Source organism: Chenopodium album, chromosome 15 (assembly GCF_948465745.1).
Source record: "Chenopodium album chromosome 15, dcCheAlbu1.1, whole genome shotgun sequence".
NCBI classification, from domain to species: Eukaryota; Viridiplantae; Streptophyta; class Magnoliopsida; order Caryophyllales; family Amaranthaceae; genus Chenopodium; species Chenopodium album.
Genome location: NC_137848.1, coordinates 6,992,201 through 7,012,013, shown reverse-complemented (window position 1 = coordinate 7,012,013; position 19,813 = coordinate 6,992,201). Strand labels below are relative to the sequence as shown.

Sequence of the window (19,813 nt, the reverse complement as noted above, 5' to 3'; positions counted from 1 at the left end):
TAGGTGTTAAAATTTTGTAAATTAATTTATTCGTTTACCTAGTCTAATATCTTTTTTAACATGCGTGCCAAAGGGATGTGTTACAACTAAATAAAAACGGAGGAAGTGTATGACTAAAATTATGATGTAAAATATTGTTTTGTTCAAAAAAAAGAATGTAAAATATTGTTAAATTAGTACAGAGTATTAATAATTTTTATGAATAAATTAAATTATTTATAATTTTACTAATGTATATTTTCATATGTTAATGATCAAACATATGTGTTGTCATTTGTCAATAATTTTGAACGGGAGGAGTACAATTCCTTATAATCCCACTAATAAATTGAACTTAACCTTTTAAATACATTTAAAAGAAATAAAATAAAACGGATGGAATGGTAGTTTGCTGATACTAAGAATCAGGAAAGTTGATATGCCACTACTAGGAAGACAAAGATATCACAATTAATGAATCGTGCAGAATATGTTCACTACACATTACTTTATTATGGCCAAGTAATTCAGCACCATATATTACAGAATATTGCAAAATTATACAAGTATGTTTATAACATAGATACTAGCCCTCTCTATTTATTTTTTTAAAAAATTTTATGGCTGTTGTTGATTAGTAACGGTGTTACTCTAATACCTTTTTTTTTTTTTTTTTTTGAGGAAATGTTACTCTAATAAAATTTTCTCATGTTTTGGCTTTATAGATTTAAAAATAAACACAATATCTTACTAAAGATCCTCTGTTAGTCCTTACTTATAAGGTTCACGTGATTAATGGCCCACAAATGCACAACAATTATCTAATTAGAGAGTAAAACAACTTGACTAAACATGTAATTATTTGCAAGAAATATAAGCGGTCTTTTGAAAAATGACTATCATATTATTTTAATGATATATAATATGATCGGTTTATTTTTTTACTTTATAAAATAGTCACAATTAGTTTTATAATAGCTACAATATAAATATAAATTTTGAAAATTTTAATCCAACATAAAATAAATATTTTTTGAGATCCTATAAAATAAGAATAAAAATTACATCAATGAAATTTAAAAATGGATAAATCAAAAAAATGTTGATAATACGAGTACTATTTAATACCATTAATAAAATATATATAGTTAATTACTTTGAAAAAAATATATGGTCGTGTAGTTCTGCTACTAAAAGACATGTTACACGGTCGTATGGGTTAAGGCACACGATCGTGTGGTTATTAATTGGGCTTTGGCTTAAATTCAGTTTCTGTTTTGGAGAGTTCTATATATACCCTTTAGGGTTACTCCTAGCCGAATCAGTTGAGTGGTTATTCAGAATTATGAGAATTTTTTGTGTATTTCTCATCTGTGAGATCTGATAGAGATAACATTAGAAATCTAAGAGGTAATCAATCTGTTTTCTGTGATTAGTCACAAATCTGTTTTGAATCTGTAATCTGTTTTCCTCAAGTCAATAAAACTATTACTCTCGCCTGGCCTCCCGTGGACGTAGCCAACACATTGTTGGTGAATCATGTAAATCCGTTTGTGTTTTTCTTGTCAATTTTACATTCAATATTTGTTTTTTTTTTTTTTGCATCCGTTATAACATTTTTAATGCACTAATATGATCATCAATAATATTTTAATTGTGCATTGTAACTAAAAATTACACATAAAATAGCTAATATTTTGAAAAAATACATTGTGATGCTTTTAACGGAGTTACGTTTAACGTTTAACAAAATCTCACTTAACTATGTTTTCGCATTAATAGTGAGAATTTATGATCATACTTGACCTTTAAAAGAGAAATAATGCAACTATTTAGTGACAAAGGTAGTAGATGGCCAATGACGTGTTCAAAGTGAACTATCACAAAAAGGTAGAACTATATTTTGTATGTATCCTAACTTTATACTCTCTCCGTTTTCAAATACTTGCTTCACTTTTTTTTTCGGCCGTTTTTAAATACCTGCTCCATTTTCTTATTTGAAAAACTTTTTCAATATTTAATTAATTTCTCTCAACTTAGTGGACCCATCATGATCATATTTTATTATTTTCATATTCGCTCTCTTCCAATTCTCTCAAGTACTTTTGCTTTTTACAAATTTTTTTTTCCACCTACCCACTACTTTCATATTTTATTACTTTTTTTAATTTCTCCTAAAAATCCGTACATGAAAAAATAGAGCAAATATTAAAAAACAGATGGAGTATAAAACAAGCCGAATAATCCGTCGAACATAAATATTTTGTATAAAAATGGTACAAGTATTATAAAAGGGAGTAAATAATACATTATATATTTGTATGTGGAGTTTTATAATAGGTTAAAGGCTTAAAGCTGCATATCTAGGTTAGATGTGCCCATATATTATTTGGACCAACTTTGTAAACCCACCAATAACTTTATATCTTTTCAAAAACATCAATTTTTGTTAATCACTTTCATAAAATACAACCTTTATGATTATAAAATAGTCAACTAAGGGAACACCGCAATTTCGTCCAAGCCCAAAATGCCCCATAAAAGGGATTTCAGGAATCAGAAGTATTTTGTGATACAGCTCATGAGATTTCTGCTCATCTTTTAGTTCAATGTTTATAGCTGTCTATGATTTAGACATTATTATGCACAAGTTGGATTTTTAGCAAAAATAAAATACATGAAAAAGACAAAATTAACTTTATTTTTTTCTATATTATACTAATTATAGTACTTTATTTTATGTTGGATCACAGTAGTTTCTTTATTTAATGCATTAATAATTTAATTTTGTTGGGTAAACTTTACTACTAGAATCTATGTTAAATGACAACAAAAGAGTCACAAAACTTAAACAAATCGTTACACTTTAATTTCTAATATTGTGATATTGGTACAATTTTCAAGTCCTCAAGTACTAATTACATATTCAATCTTGGTAAAAAATAATATAAAAAATGTTACAAAAATGTATATATAAAAAAATAAATAAATTAATTGAATCGTAGTTATTTTGTGGTGCATTCCGGTGGTAGGACTTTGTACCTACGTTTGTCTTTACAATAAGAGTAGATCATTTGCTTGCTTCTTGCCCATTGTAGTCCTTTGTTTTGTTGATTTGATAACTTAACAAAATCTTGGCCCTCAAGAGGGTCCAAACTTGATGGGCTACTACTCTTAGAGCATGATTTACCCGAAAGATCTTTCGGGTCATAAATGCAACCGGCCATCTCCATCTCCCCTAACGAAGCGGTAAATGGGGCGTACTTATAGTTAACCGGGTATTTTCCTCCATGGGTTGCCCAAGGTGAAGCATCCCATATTGTGGCATAAACCGCCATAGGTTTTGATGGATAGGATGAAGACGTCGCCGGAGTTTTTTGTACTTCCCTAACTGGTATATTGTCTACTAGAAACCTGCATTTCGAAGAAAAAAATTAATTAAACTTACTATATATTAATATAACAACTAAATTAGTAGACATCCATTTAAGTTATTTTCTTAAGATAATCTACTTATGAATTCCTAATTTAGCCTGTATTAGGTGTCATGCATTATGGTTTGATTTCTTCTAGTAGTGTGTTGCTAGGCATTTAAGGTTTGGGTAGGGAAGTTTGTGTCTAGTTGTTATGGGCAACTTGAAGTCTTGAAATGATGCAACTCATAGTGTTTTGAGTATGAGGTCCACAATTTATATCTTACCTATAAACCATTTTGTTCCAAACATAAACATGTTACAATTTTATTTTTCTTAATTAAATAATGCATGTATAAATAAACCTTCTTAAAGAAATATTTAACGAGTTACAAAATTCAAATAAATTCATCAACTTTGTACCCTGTTATCAATTCTATCTAAATGACATATATTTTTTCTAACCCGTCCCTCAAGTTTTGTTACAGTTTGATTTGTACCTTAGATCGAGTTAATATATAATGTACCTTTCTAGCCGTACTACTTTAGTAAAAAAAGGTTGAGCAAAGATTAGTTATATCGAGTTGTCCTGTTACAGGTTACACCATAAGGTTATAATTATTGTACAAAAAAATGACATGATTTTAGGTATAGTATAAGCTTAAGTTGGCATTTGCTTACACAATATGATGACTATTCCATATGATGCTGTATTCATGAAACTGTGTAGTTGGATCAAACCATAGTCGAAATTTCTCTTCTCTCCCTGTTTTTACACTTCCATTTCCATACATATTTGTTTGCAAAACCCAATTCCTGCTTTTTTGATGCCCAAGTAACTCGAAATCGATCTCATCGTGGTTGTGTGGAAAAATATCTGAATTCGACATCTGGAGCCAAGGAAAAAAATCATTCAATTAGTCTCGCGGTTATTTATAAATAACCAAAATATCTTATGCAACCGTTGTATATTTTACATGCGTGTTAATGGACTTACATAAAAGGCGACAACAACTCCAGAGGTGAAACCAGGGGGAAGTTTGATAGCAGCACTAAAGAACCCATAATTGTAATGATTCTTAGAGCCAAAACCTGCACCTGTATGTTTTGATCATGTTAGTTTATTACAAGATTACATTAATAAATTACTTAAAATTAGATAAAATAAAAAAAATTACCAGTTTTTTTGTCAAGAGAAATCTTAGCAAAAGAACCATTGCCATAAATTTGAGCGTTAGAGTCTCCAAACATTTGGGAGTAGTCCCGGTCGAAGGAAAGATGAGGGAAGAGGCTAGTTAATCGAGTCGAGCTCGGCGGCACGCTTTGAGCGTTAGTGCCATGGTTTGATGAGCTTAGTAGTAGTATGAATGTAGACAAGATTATGGCTTGTAAATGGAGGTTCTTGCTAAGCAAGTATGCCATATTTTTTATACTATAGTTTGTTTGTGTATGTCATAAATAAAAACAGAGGATTGTGGTGTTGGACAAATGAAGGGTGGTGTATTTATATGGGATATTAGAGGCTGCTGAATGCTGACTGGAGTTGCTGAGTTGGTGCAAGCTGGAATTTTTTGTATTTCTTTTGAGGTTCCTCTTGTAGAAATTACTAGTATATTGTTTATTGTGTGATTTGTGTCATTGTTTTTATTGGATGTAGTTCTAGGTATTTGAACAAACCAACAAGGTAACTCTGTTCTAGGTGTTTGAATTGAACAAAATTGAAATGGATGAAAGGTATATCCATGATTCAATCGATTTTAAGGGACTAATAAGGTGATAGGATTCCCTCGAGTTATTGTTTTCGGATTTGTTGTTTGATTGCACATAGAAAGACCCTTTCTTTTGTTGATTAGTCAATATATGAAATTGTAAAGTATGTGTAAGTTCAAAAAATTATTTTTTAATTAAGGGTCTTTTTGTGTGCAATCAAACATCAAATTCATATATTTATTAGTGATAAGAGTATAAAAAACATATTCATGTGCCTCAACTATTAGCTTAAGTTTGTGGTTGAGTTGAACTTTTAACATGGTATTGGAGTTAACGTGACTCAAAGATCACAGGTTCAAATCTCATCCACCCTCCACTTTCAAGTAAAAAATTTTGTACGAATGTATATGTAGTGTTAGTTATTGTCATTATAATTTTTCGTAATGGGTGATTTGTTGTTATTAGCTCACCTTGAATTGGCATGGCCAACACGTATCTTACTCTACCTTGGTGAATGGTGATCGATTCTTGGTGCTTGCTGCAGGAAATTTAGAATAGTGATGCATGATACCTTCTTAACCGAAATATATATAAATTTAAGTATGCACTTTACGCATCTAAAATAAGGCGTTCACATTAAAGAGACTTTAGTCATGAACCTAATGTAACTCGACCATTTGTAGACTAGACTTTTTCCTAACCAAGGGAAATTTGGTAGCTTTTTACCTAGCTCGGCCTGGCACAACACTAATGCCGACGTAGTAGGTATATTGAGTTTATCTTCATCCAATGTCATTGCTTCAATTCGTTTACAAACAAAACATTTTGTATTACATTTGAATAGACTAAGGGATAAAACCAAGCCTAATGCATCGTATAACAAAGCAATGGAAGTGGGGTTGTATAGTGTATTGAGTATGTTTGGCTTGAGAATAAAGTGTGGGACATGTAGAAGATGTAGCCATGTAAGACAATCAATGCTGCTGTTAGCTCTAATTTTCTATGGACTCTGCCAAGTGCAAGTATAAATAATACATACTCAATTTACTAAACTACAATTGTAATTATTATTATTATTATTATTTTAATACAATAAGTAGGATTCTATCCGATAAAAAATGTCGTATTTTAAAAAACAAAATAAAATAGATCAGTTTTGATGGTTAAGTTTTTGGGATTAGAAGATGCGCAGAAAAAACAAGTGAATCCCCTACACCACGAATAATAACATATAATAAGAGCCAAATCAGTGATTTGAGCTGATTTTTGTCATTATAAGCTGAAACCCTACCATCACCCTACTCACATGGTCTAATTGTTACGTATAATAATACACTTATATAGTTTTATACACTCGGGATCTTGGTAAGAGTGTAAGATTACAAACAACTCAACAATATTAAGTCCAAATTAATCCATTATATTCTTAAATCTAAATAGGGGTGTCAATTCGGATGATCAGATCGGATCTAATATGGTCGGGTCGGGTCGGGTCGGGTCAATTTTTAAAGTTAAGTTATACTAAATTGTTATGTTCACGCGAGTCCAAATGTAAATCGAATATTTTTCGAACCAGATATGTAGGGTCGGTGTGCTTTTGACACCTCTAATTATCTAAGTCTTTAAGTCATGCATATAATACAAGTTACTTTTAAGGACATTGACAATTGATGAAATTTGGGTGTGAAAATATAAAATGGAGAACTACAACTAGTTACCAATAGAGGTGTTAATTCCAATAATCGGATCGGATTTGCTATGGTCAGGTCAGGTCGGGTTAATTTTTAAAATTAAGTCATACTAAATTGTTATGTTCACTCGAGTTTAAATCTGAATTAGATATTTTTCGGATTGATTTCGGATCGAGTCGGATTGGACGTGCTTTTGACACCTCTAAACCCTCTGGTTACCGATGTCAAATTTGTGAATTAAATTTGCTTGACCTCAAAATTCAAACAAGCAGAAGAAAAATGGGAGGTTATTTTTATGACCTCAAAAATAAAATAAAAAAAGTTAAATTTGAAAGTAGGTCGTGCCAAACTTGAGTAGACTTGAAACGTCTAGCATTGGCCAACCGTGTGAAAATATAGGGTGCATGCATGATGCATATATTCACCTGTAAACTTTATGGTTTTTATGAGTCCTCCTGTTTTTGTACTACTAGCACTCCATATTTAATTGAAGTAGTTTCTTGTCATGTTTGTCTAACACACTTGTGAAGTTTTTCTGACTTTTCTAACTTTACAATTTTTTATTTTTTATTTTTTGACATGTGCTTAAACAGAAACTAGTGATTATTAAAAAACATAAACTACTACTAGTCTACTAGCCATAGTTGCTTGTACTTTACAATTTTATGAAATGCTCTTTATCTTATCCAATTACATAGAAAATCTCTTATAAAATTATCTATACGATCGGAAGAAATTGAATTGCAACCAGTGATAATATCATCCAAATGTTAATTACGTAATATTTTTCTTTTGATAGTCAATTTATATTTATTAATTTATATATAGAAAAACTTTATTATTATTATTTTTTTTTTATCTAATACGAAATCATCTTATGTAGCTTTTAAAGTCTTAAGGGATATGGAGTATTCATTTAAGAGGCGTTGTGTGATGATTCACATCATCCTAGTCACTAGTTTGTTAATATGAATATGATAACACGCAATGAATCTCATATATTGGATAATTAATATAACATTTTGAGCGATAAGTCATAGATTTTAACGAGTCTTAGATTTTGGATCTATCTCAAATTTTAGGCTATGAATATCATATATTGGACAATGAGTGTCAAGTTGTGGCAACTAGTCTAAATTATAAATAATGAATTTCACATTTTGGTTAACTAGTCTGAAATTTTTTTAAATTTGTCACATTAAACACAAGGTAATCCCATCTTACCCTATCTTTACCTATTGATCTTTTTTTTGAACAATGATTTAACTACTCGTATCTAACATAGTAACAAGCAACCACTTTGGTCGAAAAGCTGAAACCATGTTAGGTTGCATTTCATATCATTGACATCAAACGCCATTACTTCTCACATTTTCACTTAAAAGTCAAACTCAATAGTGTTAAAATTATTGGGCTTGTTTAAGCTAAATACATGAGAAATTTTACCTTTTTTTTACATGAGAAAGTATTTCTAAATTATTACCCAACTAAAAGAAAACTCCAAATATGCATAAAATTATGGAAATTTTGTTTTTTACCACCTCACAAAAACACGAAAATCTCTTTTACCACCTCCCAAAAAAAGTATTTTACTTTACCACCTCATAAAAAACACGAATATAGGTTTTACCACCACTTAACGGTTTCCATCCAAAAATTCCGTTAAGTGTGGCCCACAGTAACACGTGTCAGCATTTTATTTGTTAAAAAAAAAAGAGAAATTAAAAAAAAAAACAAAAAAAAACCTAAAACTACTCCGGCCACCACCGCGGCACCACCCCCGCGCCACCGCCGCCTTCCCCCCCAACTCACCACAGCACTCCCCGAAACCACCACCTGCGTCGCACCACCAGCCCCAACCCACCTAAACCCTCCCCCTCCCTTTCCCGCAACCGTAACACCCCCAAAAACCACCAAACCCAAAACCCTCCTTCCCTAATACGGTCACGATTTCGGCCACAAATGGCCGAAATCGGCCGGTTTTAAGGCTGAGTGGCCTTAACCGGCCGATTTCGGCCATTTGTGGCCGAAATCGTGGCTATTTTGGGGGGATTCGTGGTCATTGAGGGTTGTGGGTTGGTGGTTTTTGGGTCGATTGCGGTTGCGGGAGATGGAAGGGGGCGTTCAGGTGGGTTGGAAGAGGGAGGGGGTGGAGTTGCGCCGCCAGTGGTAGGTTCGGGGGGTAGTTGTGGGTTAGGTGGTGGCGTGGTGGTGGCGCTGTGGCGGTGGCTGGGTAGCTTTAGAGTTTTTTAATTTTTTTTTCTTTTTTTTTTATTTTTTTCTTTTTTTGGCCAATAATAGCACGACACGTGGCTTTATGGGCCCACTTAACGAATTCTTAAACGGAATCAGTTAAGTGGTGGTAAAACCTATATTCGTGTTTTTTATGAGGTGGTAAAGTAAAATACTTTTTTTGGGAGGTGGTAAAAGAGATTTTCGTGTTTTTGTGAGGTGGTAAAAAACAAAATAGCCTAAAATTATTTATACAAAAAAGGAAAATAATTACTGATGAATCAAAATTAAAAAACACACTCAATAATGGAATACCTCCAATCACCCCCCCCCCCCCCCCGTTTTTTTTTCTCTTTTTTATTTTTACCGGAGTTTTTTTTTTTTTTTTTAGCTAAACATAAAAGGATTTTTATAAAAATGAAACAAGATAAAAGAAAGACGATAATTGTTTGCAATTTTATGAGCTCTCTGAACTTGATCCACTTATCACAGCACACAATTTTTTAAAAAATGAGCAAATTAGCAATGAATTGCCTATTTTGTTGCCTAGTCTTTATCAGTTGAATAATTGTTGCAATTATCCCAAAAAACTTCCTAACTCCTAAGCTATAATTGTTAATAGGAAAATGCTATATATAAACCTTAGGGTTACATATAAGCATTAAATATATACTAAAAAGTCGTATAAATTTAAGAAATCATAAAAATATAAACACAAATTACACTACTGATTTGCGCGTATTTTTGTCATGAATACCTAATGTTATACAATTTTCAAGAGTGTATTTAATAATTATATATATCCCTTAATACTACATATAGCATTACCCTTGTTAATATACTTACAAATTCATTTGATAAAAAAAAAAAGTTTTAGAATACCTACACAGGTAGGAAATTAAGAATGAAAGATGTTAAGCTAACGCACCAAATATTACAAAATGTGGTCCAATTGAGATGAGGGAGAATTTAAGAAGGCTAACAAAACATGACGCGGTGAAGTCGCTATGCCAGCTACATTACACAAGTTTTATGTTAGCGACATCTTAGCTTGCCAGGCCATCTCATCATTGGTAAGCATGCCCATCTTAATTTCATGCCACATTGATTGCCATCTCATTATCTAGTAGGGGCATAACTTAGATTTACGACCATTTTAGGTGGTAATTGGGTTGTCTGGATTAAGTTCGGTTTAAGCAAAGGTTAGTTTCATCAGCTTAATCATATGAAAATAATACCATTGTCAAACGGTATGTTAAGAGTATTTAAGAACAAAGAGAATACGCACTTCACATATGTTAATTTTTGGATTAGGTTGTAATTAAATACAATCAAGGTTGATCATTAATACTAATTTCAGTCTAAATTGAGTCATTTATCCTTCCCCACTAAACTTACTAAATGTCTTCTTTTCATGGTTTGAGTTTTTGACTAGTTATGCTTATATTGAGTTTTTGTATATTTGGATTTTGTTTGAGTTAGGGTTGAGTCATTATTAGTCCATTACTCATTCAAGTCCGGTTAGAATGGCAAACAATTTATTAATCTATTAGACCGAACATTAATTAAACTATACCTCCAAAAAAAAAAAGTTGCATACAAAAATAAGTACATATACATTAATCAAATTACAAAGTAGATAGTTATTACGGAGCTGAGTATTAGATACATAATTGGAATGATTAAAATTTTGGCTAGATGATCTGAGAACATAAAAGTAATTATTCCATTAAACAAAACTTACTCCGTAATGGTCAAGATAATAATAATTATAAATAAATTACTTACTAAATCTCCAATGGTATACAAAATGGACTTGCTTGCAAATTAATTAATTATACAAGCATGTAACTTACTATTGGAGTAGAAATATTAATGTAGCTAGATTAAGAACCCTACCCAAACAAGTTACGTTGATTGGTTTTTCAAAGATAATACCACCCACTTAAATTATGACATGTGTACAGTAAAAACTACATTATTTATTTATTTTTCTTACAAACTACAATACAATTTTTTTTAAAGGGTAAGAAAAAAGAAAAACATTAGGAACCCTTCCTCATGAGGGGAATTCCTAATGCATCAGAGGAAATAATAGGATACAAAGATGAAGAAGTATAAAGAGTAATATCCATGTTATCACTAATAAGATGACCTACATTCGTGATCCAATCTGCTGCTCTATTTTCTTTTTTGTAAACATGGTTAATGTCCTAGTGCTGAAACCTTTGAAGAAGATTGAGGATGTCGATGATGATATGATCGATTTGCCATGGAACAGACCAAACTCCTTTGACTGCATTGTTTACTAGGAGATTATCCCCTTCGAAGACTAAATGTTGAATCCCGTGTTGAAGAGCAAGAAGGATGTCTTTTTGAAGAGATGTAGTTTCTGCAACAAAAATAGTGGTGTTGCCAAGGTTGAAGGTGCGAGCTGCGATAAGGGAACCAGTGTTGTTTCTAATGATGACACCTGATGCTGCTGAGTTATTTTTTAGTGAACCGTCAAAGTTGAGTTTGAAAGAGTTTGAGGGGGGTGCTTCCCAAATAACCCGCTGGCGCGGAATGGAATGGATGGGTTGGTGGTGGGTATGGGTTTGGGATCTCTGCATAAGTGACCTAGGGCTTAAAATGGTATCTGTGAGAGTGCGGCATTGCCACTCGTTGAACGCAAATTGCGCTCTGTGGAAAGTTTGAGGGATATCTAATGTTTCATTTTGAAAAATAATAGAATTTGGTTCTTTCCATATGCTCCATAATAAAAAGATAAACATTCTAAGAGTTGAATTGTTCTTTCTGAGGTTGTTTAGGGTTGGTAGCAACTAGCAAGCCTTCATGTGTAAGAGAATTGCTTAACTAACTCTTGTTTAAAGGATATTTCCAAATTTCTTTAGTTTTTTTCACAATCTAGAAACAAATGGTCGATTGTCTCTGAATTTAAAGTACAAAGGCTACAATTGCTAAAAGCAATTTTTCTTTTGTGAAGGATATCTCTAACTCCAATGCTACCATGCATCAATTGTCATAGGAAGATTTGGAGCTTAAGAGGGATATCGAGCTTCCAAATCCAACGGTGGGGCCATTTAGGCATGTCGAGTTCAAGATTGTGTGCTATCCAAGTGGATGACTTCACTGAGAAGTTGCCATAGGGGGTAGGGCCCCATACTGACGTATCTATCATTTTTGAACTTGGTAAAGAAATGCCCATGATGCGTGCAACGATATGTTTTGGCAATAAGGAAGTGAGTCTAGGTTTGTCCCACTAACTGTTTGACAAATTGAAGTCTGCAACTTTTAGGTCAATATCCACTTGGTGTCCTTGTAAGTTGAGAGTTTCTAGTAGACTTTTATTGTAACCCAATTGTCTATCCAAAAATAAATGTTAGAACCAGTACCAATCTTCCACCGAATACCTTTTCGTAAAATTTCCCATTGGGCCAGCATCGATATGAGAATCTTTTTGGTTGATGATGGTATTCAAAAAGTGAATAATTACGAAGATACTTATCTCTTATGATTTTGACCTAAAGATTAGAAGGTTCAGAGAATCTTCCAACCTAACTTGGTTAAAAAAGCTTTATTTAGAGGCAATGTTCGTCTTAATCCTAAACCCCCGAGAGCTTTAGGTCTACAAATTTTATTCCATGCTACTAGAGGACTCCCGTTTTTATCTTTTTCTTGTCTCCAAAAAAAGTTTCTATGGAGGGAATCTAATTTCTTGGCGATGTCCGTGGGGATGAGGGAAGAAGAGCAGGCAAGAGGAAAGAAGGGAATGCTTCTAAATTGCTTTGAATTAGCGTGTGACGACCCGCTTTAGAGAGATAGCCAGCTTGCCATTGCTGTATCCTATTTCGCGTGTTGTCAATTACTTTTTTGAAATCCCTTTGCAATTAAAGGATAATAAGATTTAAAAAAGACTTCCCTGAACGATGAATTCGGTGTCATGTTAAATTGGGTTGCAATTGTCAATTACTTTTTTGAAATCCCTTTTCAAATTAAAGGATAATAAGATTTAAAAAAGACTTCCCCGAGCGATGAATTCGGTGTCATGTTAAATTGGGCTGTAAGGATTGCACGTTGCCTATTTTCAATTTGTCGGGAAAAAATAATTGAGGACCTCTGAAAATTAACAAGTTGCCTTGACATACTACAAAATTCATCAAGTATCCTTTTTTGGTTAAAACAGGCAGAAGAAGTGGCTTTATAGAGGACAAGACTATCATCTGCAAAGAGAAGGCAAGGGATATTGAAAGACCGAGGTGTAATTTTAAAGACTATTACAGATTTGCGATTCTTACTTTATAGAGATAATTTCCTTATAAGATCGAACCTCCATGCACAATATAAAAAGGTAAGGTGACAAGGAGTCTCCTTGTCTTAAACCTCTTGTGGGCTTAAACCATTCGGTAGTCTCACCATTTATCTTAATGAGTAAGAAACTTTGGTCACACACTCGCGGATCCAGTGGATCCACTTGGAGGGAAAACCAAAGGCTAAAAGGGCTTTCCATAGAAAGTCCATTCAATCATGTTATATGCTTTCTCAATATGTTATAAGTAACTATTAAAACACTTTGTAGCTACAAGATACTCCGTATATATACTAGCTTAAAATATTTGATGTGATGAGATAACCTAAGACTAAAAGAGTAAAAGGTGTATCGATCGGAGATGCTCATAGTCCACACACTCAAATCATTATTCTCTCATTTGATACTCAAACTAGTCAACCTTACCGTCCCTATCCCAGCTCCTGAATTCCAATTTCCAATTGGTAAATCTAGGGTTATTCCCAAATCCCAAGTCCCAACCTATGATTGCCACAACATTACTGGCCACTTACTTTTTTTTTTTTTGATACCAAATTCTCATTAATTATAGCCCAATAATTAAAAAGAAAGTGACTTTGCTGGTTTAAAATAAATTCCCTTTAAGAGATATGTAGTACTAGTATAATATATTCCTCAAAATAGAATATAAAAATTGCTGGTGATCGAGCTAGCTCAGCTCCTTTTCTTTTTTTTTGGCTAAAGCAGTTTAAAGCTTAATTAGTAAGTAATTCATGTGTCAAAGACTATGATTTCATGTGCTTTGCATTACTCGTATCTAGTTTCAATTTTATTGTACAAAATGTCTATGAATCTGCATTATTAAGGCGCATATATATATATATATATATATATATATATATATATATATATATATATATATATATATATATATATATATATATATACACAAATTAAAATAACTTATCCTTGTTTCAAAATTTGATTATATTTTCCAAGACCATTGCTGTGTTCGCACGATATGACAAATTGGGGTTCTGTGCTAACCTGGATGTAAGATTGTAAGCATGAGCCCAACATGGCAATAAGCCAACACAACTCTATCGAATCTCCTATTCCGGGATCTTAGCCTTACATATTCTAAGCGTATTAACTTCTCTGTTCACAACTATCACAAGAATCACAACTCACTAGTCACAATTTACATACATACATATGCGCCGATTAAAAAAAAAAAAAAAAAACAGCCATTACAAAGCAAAACTCGTACAGTTATACTCCCTCTTTTTATTATTTGCATAGATCAAATGCGTAAAAATGATGTGCAAAATTCTATAATTAGCATTTTGCGAAGTATAATCTTAATTTAACACATTTAGGCTATGTTCAATCCAACTTATTTAAGCAAATATTTGCTATATTCAAATTACATGAGATCAGTAAGTACTTCATATAATATATATTTTTCATTTGATGATTATAAGGATAATCATACAAATAAGGTTAAAATTTACTGAATTTAATATGCCAGACCGGATCATACCATATTTAGAAAATAATAATAAGATTAGGTGAACCGTGAACTAAACATAGTTTTAATGATTGACTAGATTAGGTCGCGTGCCATGCACGGTTATTTCACTACATTTAATCAACAAAAGGAAAAAACTGTATTAAAAATACAACTATAACATATTTATTATCTTCTTATATTTCGTATATAATGAAATGAAACATGGAATATAATTAAAGAGTCAAAATGAGTTTATTAAAACTACATATTAGACCAGTGTTTTAAAAATTCAATGATAAATTAGTATCAATTTTCTTTTATTAACCAAATAGGTATCTAAAATTATGTATTACACATAATAGGTAGAAATAATAATTCCAATTTAATCATAATTGGTAAATTTTTTTCCAAAAATGTTACTCCCTCCGTTTCATAATGTTAGTCCCATATACTATTTTAGGCATTTCAAAAAGATCTACCCATATTGAATAAATTATATTTTTAATTTAGTTTTTATTTCCTATTTTATACATAAGTTATGATTGTTTATATTAATTGATTGTTGATTGATGATACAACTCTAAATAAGGAAATTCCTCCCTTGAATCATGCAATTATGGTTGATATTTTTCAAAAAAAATTCAAAAAATTTAAATAAGACAAACTGATTATGAACTGTTTTTATACTTTAATGTTAGACTCCAAATATTCTTCTTTTCTTATATTTATGTGATTTGATTCCATATGAGACTATCATGTAGAAACGGAGGGAGTATAATATATGAAAGTGTTGGAGATATACAAATAAAAAGAATGAAATTTAATTTATCAAATTTTCTTACCTAATTACATGCATTGATAAAATGTTTATAATGTTACACAATGTTGCTAATCTTCCTTCATTTTGTTATATTCTTCATATTAGAATTAGGCGAGAAACCAATTAAAGTATTACAAAAATCGAAATCCCCGTTTAACAATAACAATAATAATAATTTGTGTAGTAAGAATCATTTTAATAATTCATCATTTTAAATATTGTTACAAAATTACCTTATTTGAAGGAATTAAATACGATGTATTAAAGATATGATATACAAAGTAATATATTAAAAGATATGGAAAACAGAGTAAAAGATTTGTAATAATATTATGATAGTTATATTATATTAAGATTGTCAAAGAAGATTTTAGTAAAATAGGAAAGAGGTATTTTTGAGGGAAAAAAAACTATACCAGGAATTGACACGTGTCATTCCTGGTGTCTGTTTTTAGTATTATGTTATTATTGATAGATTAATGGTTGGAGAAGTGAAGACCTATCAAAGTCTAATAGTATAGTATATACCCTAAATTAATTTTTGCTTATAATATACTCTTATGTAATTTTAACCGTTAATAAAGAGTATGTACTCCCTCCGTTTCAATATGACAGTCTCATATATAATCAATCACATAAAGAAAAGAAGAATATTTGGAATCTAACATTAAAGTAAAAAACAATTCATAAATAGTTTTGCCTTTTGATTTTTTAGGAAACCGTGAACCATAATTGCATAATTCAAGGGAATAATTTTTTACTTAGAGTCATGTCATCAATTCATAATCAATTAATTAAAATAGGAAATAAAAACTAAATTAAAATGTGATACATTCAATATGGGTAAATCTTTTTAAAACGCCAAAAATATTATATGGGACTAACAAACTGAAATGGAGGGAGTATCATATTATATTGGATTTGTTACATTATATTGTGGCCGTAATTACTATCAATAATTAATATTTAATATGGATATATAATTAATAAGATTCAGAAATCCAGTTACATGGGTTGAAAATTGAGAGTATCTTTCATACATGCATATTTGATATTCCGTATATCATTATTTCTCGTCACAAGCGTAGTTCCATGAAGTTAGGACATTACCACATATTCTGTATAAGTAATGATTAATCCGAATGTTGTTGTAAGCCTGGAATGTGGTTTTTTGGGTTTTTATTCATCAAATCTGCTTGAAATTGATTCCATCGATATAGGCCGTTTATTTTGACAAATATTGCCCAATACTATCTCCGATTTTTATTAGTTGACACGTTTTGACTTTAACACTATTCATACACTTTCCTTTGATTGTGTTTTATGATTAATATATAATGAAAAATATAGTCATGTAAGATCTTGTTAGATTCATCATGGTATATATTTTCAAAATATCAACTTTTTATAATGATTGTTTATCGATAATTAGAGATATTAACGGTTAAATTTGTGTATTGACAAATGTAACTAAAGAAACGTGTCAACTAAAAAAAAAACGAAGGGAGTATCATTTTATCAAATTGAACAGAATTTCATTGATCCCTGTATTAATAGTGATATGCGGTCCTAGTTGAGTTGTCCCATTTTATACTAAATTTAATGAACACAAAGTAACTCATATTGTCCTTTGTTTATTTTTAATTGACACATTTTGACTTTAACACTATTTGCAAACGAGATTAAAGACACGTGTCAATAAAAATAAAACGGATAATATTAAATTGACAGTTAAATGCAGAAAACTCATACTATAGGTATATCTCATTGCCATTCACCTTGTCGAAGTTAACTTTATGACCCATTTATTTGTTCAAAAAAAAAAAAAAGTTTAGACCAGATTATTAAATCATATTACGTTTTACTTTGACCAAAATGACGTTTAACCTTGCACTAGGATAGATCTTATGGGTTTTAAGCTAATAAGATAGCTAATATAATCATCATTATTTTATTTTTTTGGTGTTTAGAGAGCCACAAGGGAAGGTGATGAAAATTGATTCTAGGGTCTTCTAAAATCGGAAAGAAAACTCTAATCACTTGAGCTATCTCTCACTTTCATTATCGGGAACAAAGACGAGAGGAGGTTAATGGTATTTTGGGGACATTTAATGAGAAATTGAATTATTAGTGAACTTAATTAAGTGGCTAATAGCTGTGTCCCAGTGACTAGGATCCAAAGCTTCAAAATTCTCTTTTCCTGACAATTCAGCAGTACTCTCATTATTACATAAGCCCAAAATGAACTTTGTGGCACCGTGGGCCAATATTGTAAGACGGAGTAACTGTTTAAATATTGTCCCACATGGCCATAAAGTCCCTTTGTTATTTCTTGTCTTTGCAAATAGTTAGGGTGATTATCGAGCGAGTCAATCACGAGTTGAGGGGTGTTCGACCTCGACTCGAAATCCTTTTACATATGCTCAACTCGTACTCGCTAGAGTTTCGATCTAATAAAACCTGCTCAACTTGTGCTCATTAAAGTTTTGAGTCGAGAGTCGAGCTAACTTGAGTTGAATTTAACTGAGTATTGACCGAGTCGAATTCGAGCTGCTCAACCCAATTAACACCCAAGGCTAATAGCTGTGTCGTAGTGACTAGGGTCCAAAGCTTCAAAATTCTCTTTCCCTGACAATTCAGCAGTACTCTCATTACTACATAAGCCCAAAATGAACTTTGTGGCACCGTGGGCCAATATTGTCCCACATGGCCATAAAGTCCCTTTATTATTTCTTGTCTTTGCAAATAATAAGGACTTACAAATGTAAAAGTATACTTATGGCCCAGTATAGGGATCCTATATTCTTCTTTTAAATCCAATCAACCAGAAAAACTAAATACTGGCCCACGGGCACCGAGTAGGCCTCTCGGGGCCTTTCCAAACCACGAGAAGCAACTCGATGCTTTATCTTATCGGGTTCAAAAATGTTTTTCAAAGGTCAATTGTGAAGGCTCTACAAAATATTGGGCTATATTTGGAGATTTTGGAAGTCGATGTCGAAAACTCACGAGAAAAATGCATCTTAGGGTCATATTTATAATGTTGTTTGAAATCATATATGACAATTAGTTAGTCGCATAAAGGCTCGTTGTAATCTTGAGTGAATGATTGGAGGCAATACACGTAAATGGGCTAAACTGACCGTTTAAAGGCAAAGTGCATAGTTCTAAGACTTCCAAATTCCAAATTCCAACTACCTAAATGGCCTCTTGGGGTGTAGTGGGGTTAATGGGAAGCACTTTAACCTCTTTCCTTTCTAGATTTAAAAACGTCAAATATTGTCCAAAAAGCTATAATCCACGTTTTTAGACTAATTTCATTGTTTTTTTTTAATAAAATTAAAGTGAATGCATGAGGTGTTCTCCGAGATTATATATGTTATAACAGGTCTACCAATAGGTTTATAAAGCCTTCATAGTGAGTTTGACTCAAATGTGTAGCAATTGTAAATTGTTGCTTGCAACTATGAGATGATGATGTTTTTCTATCTCATTATGAAGCTATGTATACTTTTCCATTAAAATGAGGCTTCATTCATTCCATTATGAATGAATTGAACAATGGTAAACATTCAAACAACCAAAATGAACATTAAAGACAATACTAAACAGACAAATTAAAGTGAATACTAAACAGATAAATTAAAAACAACACAAGATACAGAGTAAAACCTAAACTAGACATCTCAAACTTAATAACCAAGCAAACATGCCCATTCTATAAACTGAAAGGGTATGTAATTATGTATACTACAAACTTAATTAAAATGCTGGATCTAAAATTACAAGAAACAATACGGTTTTGTTCCAATTTTGTCTGCTCTAAATTATAAACAATTGAAGTCAAACCTTACTTACATTATTATGATATTGTCAGCTGCTCACAAGTCACAATAATATTACAATAGGTACACATTATTATATATTTATATACCATGTTGCTCCAACCTGTATACTCCGTGCATCATGCCGATGCCCCCATTATTTTCTTGCCACTCTTCGATATTAATTTATTGTTACAAGAAATTTCCGAACCTCATCATACATATTTACAAGCCATGTTATAATGTTCTTAATATTTCCTCTGGCCCACAATACATGACACAGTCAAACATTGCACAGACATGTCAATACACTGATTTGACTTTATTTTTATATAATTATATA

The 19,813-nt window shown here is 31.8% G+C and overlaps 1 protein-coding gene across 1 annotated transcript; it reads right to left on the bottom strand.

Annotated features, from left to right (window-relative positions):
* Nucleotides 1-2,826: 2,826 nt before the first annotated feature.
* On the bottom strand, nucleotides 2,827-4,883 carry LOC145581748 (putative xyloglucan endotransglucosylase/hydrolase protein 33). The gene is made up of 4 exons (XM_081638778.1): nucleotides 4,571-4,883; nucleotides 4,390-4,490; nucleotides 4,074-4,282; nucleotides 2,827-3,393 (listed from the first exon to the last, which is right to left on the bottom strand). Exons 1-4 carry the CDS (start codon nucleotides 4,812-4,814, stop codon nucleotides 2,985-2,987), a joined length of 963 nt encoding a protein of 320 aa, XP_081494904.1. The 5' UTR covers nucleotides 4,815-4,883; the 3' UTR covers nucleotides 2,827-2,984.
* Between the last annotated feature and the right edge of the window lie 14,930 nt (nucleotides 4,884-19,813).

What these genes read in the sequence shown, in the direction of transcription:
- LOC145581748 (XM_081638778.1), bottom strand. Translation starts at nt 4,814, where the DNA reads ATGGCATACTTGCTTAGCAAGAACCTCCATTTACAAGCCATAATCTTG. An exon ending in TTCTCTTGACAAAAAAACTG is followed by an intron (nt 4,491 to 4,570) that starts GTAATTTTTTTT and finishes CAAAACATACAG; the next exon opens with GTGCAGGTTTTGGCTCTAAG. An exon ending in GAGTTGTTGTCGCCTTTTAT is followed by an intron (nt 4,283 to 4,389) that starts GTAAGTCCATTA and finishes CCTTGGCTCCAG; the next exon opens with ATGTCGAATTCAGATATTTT.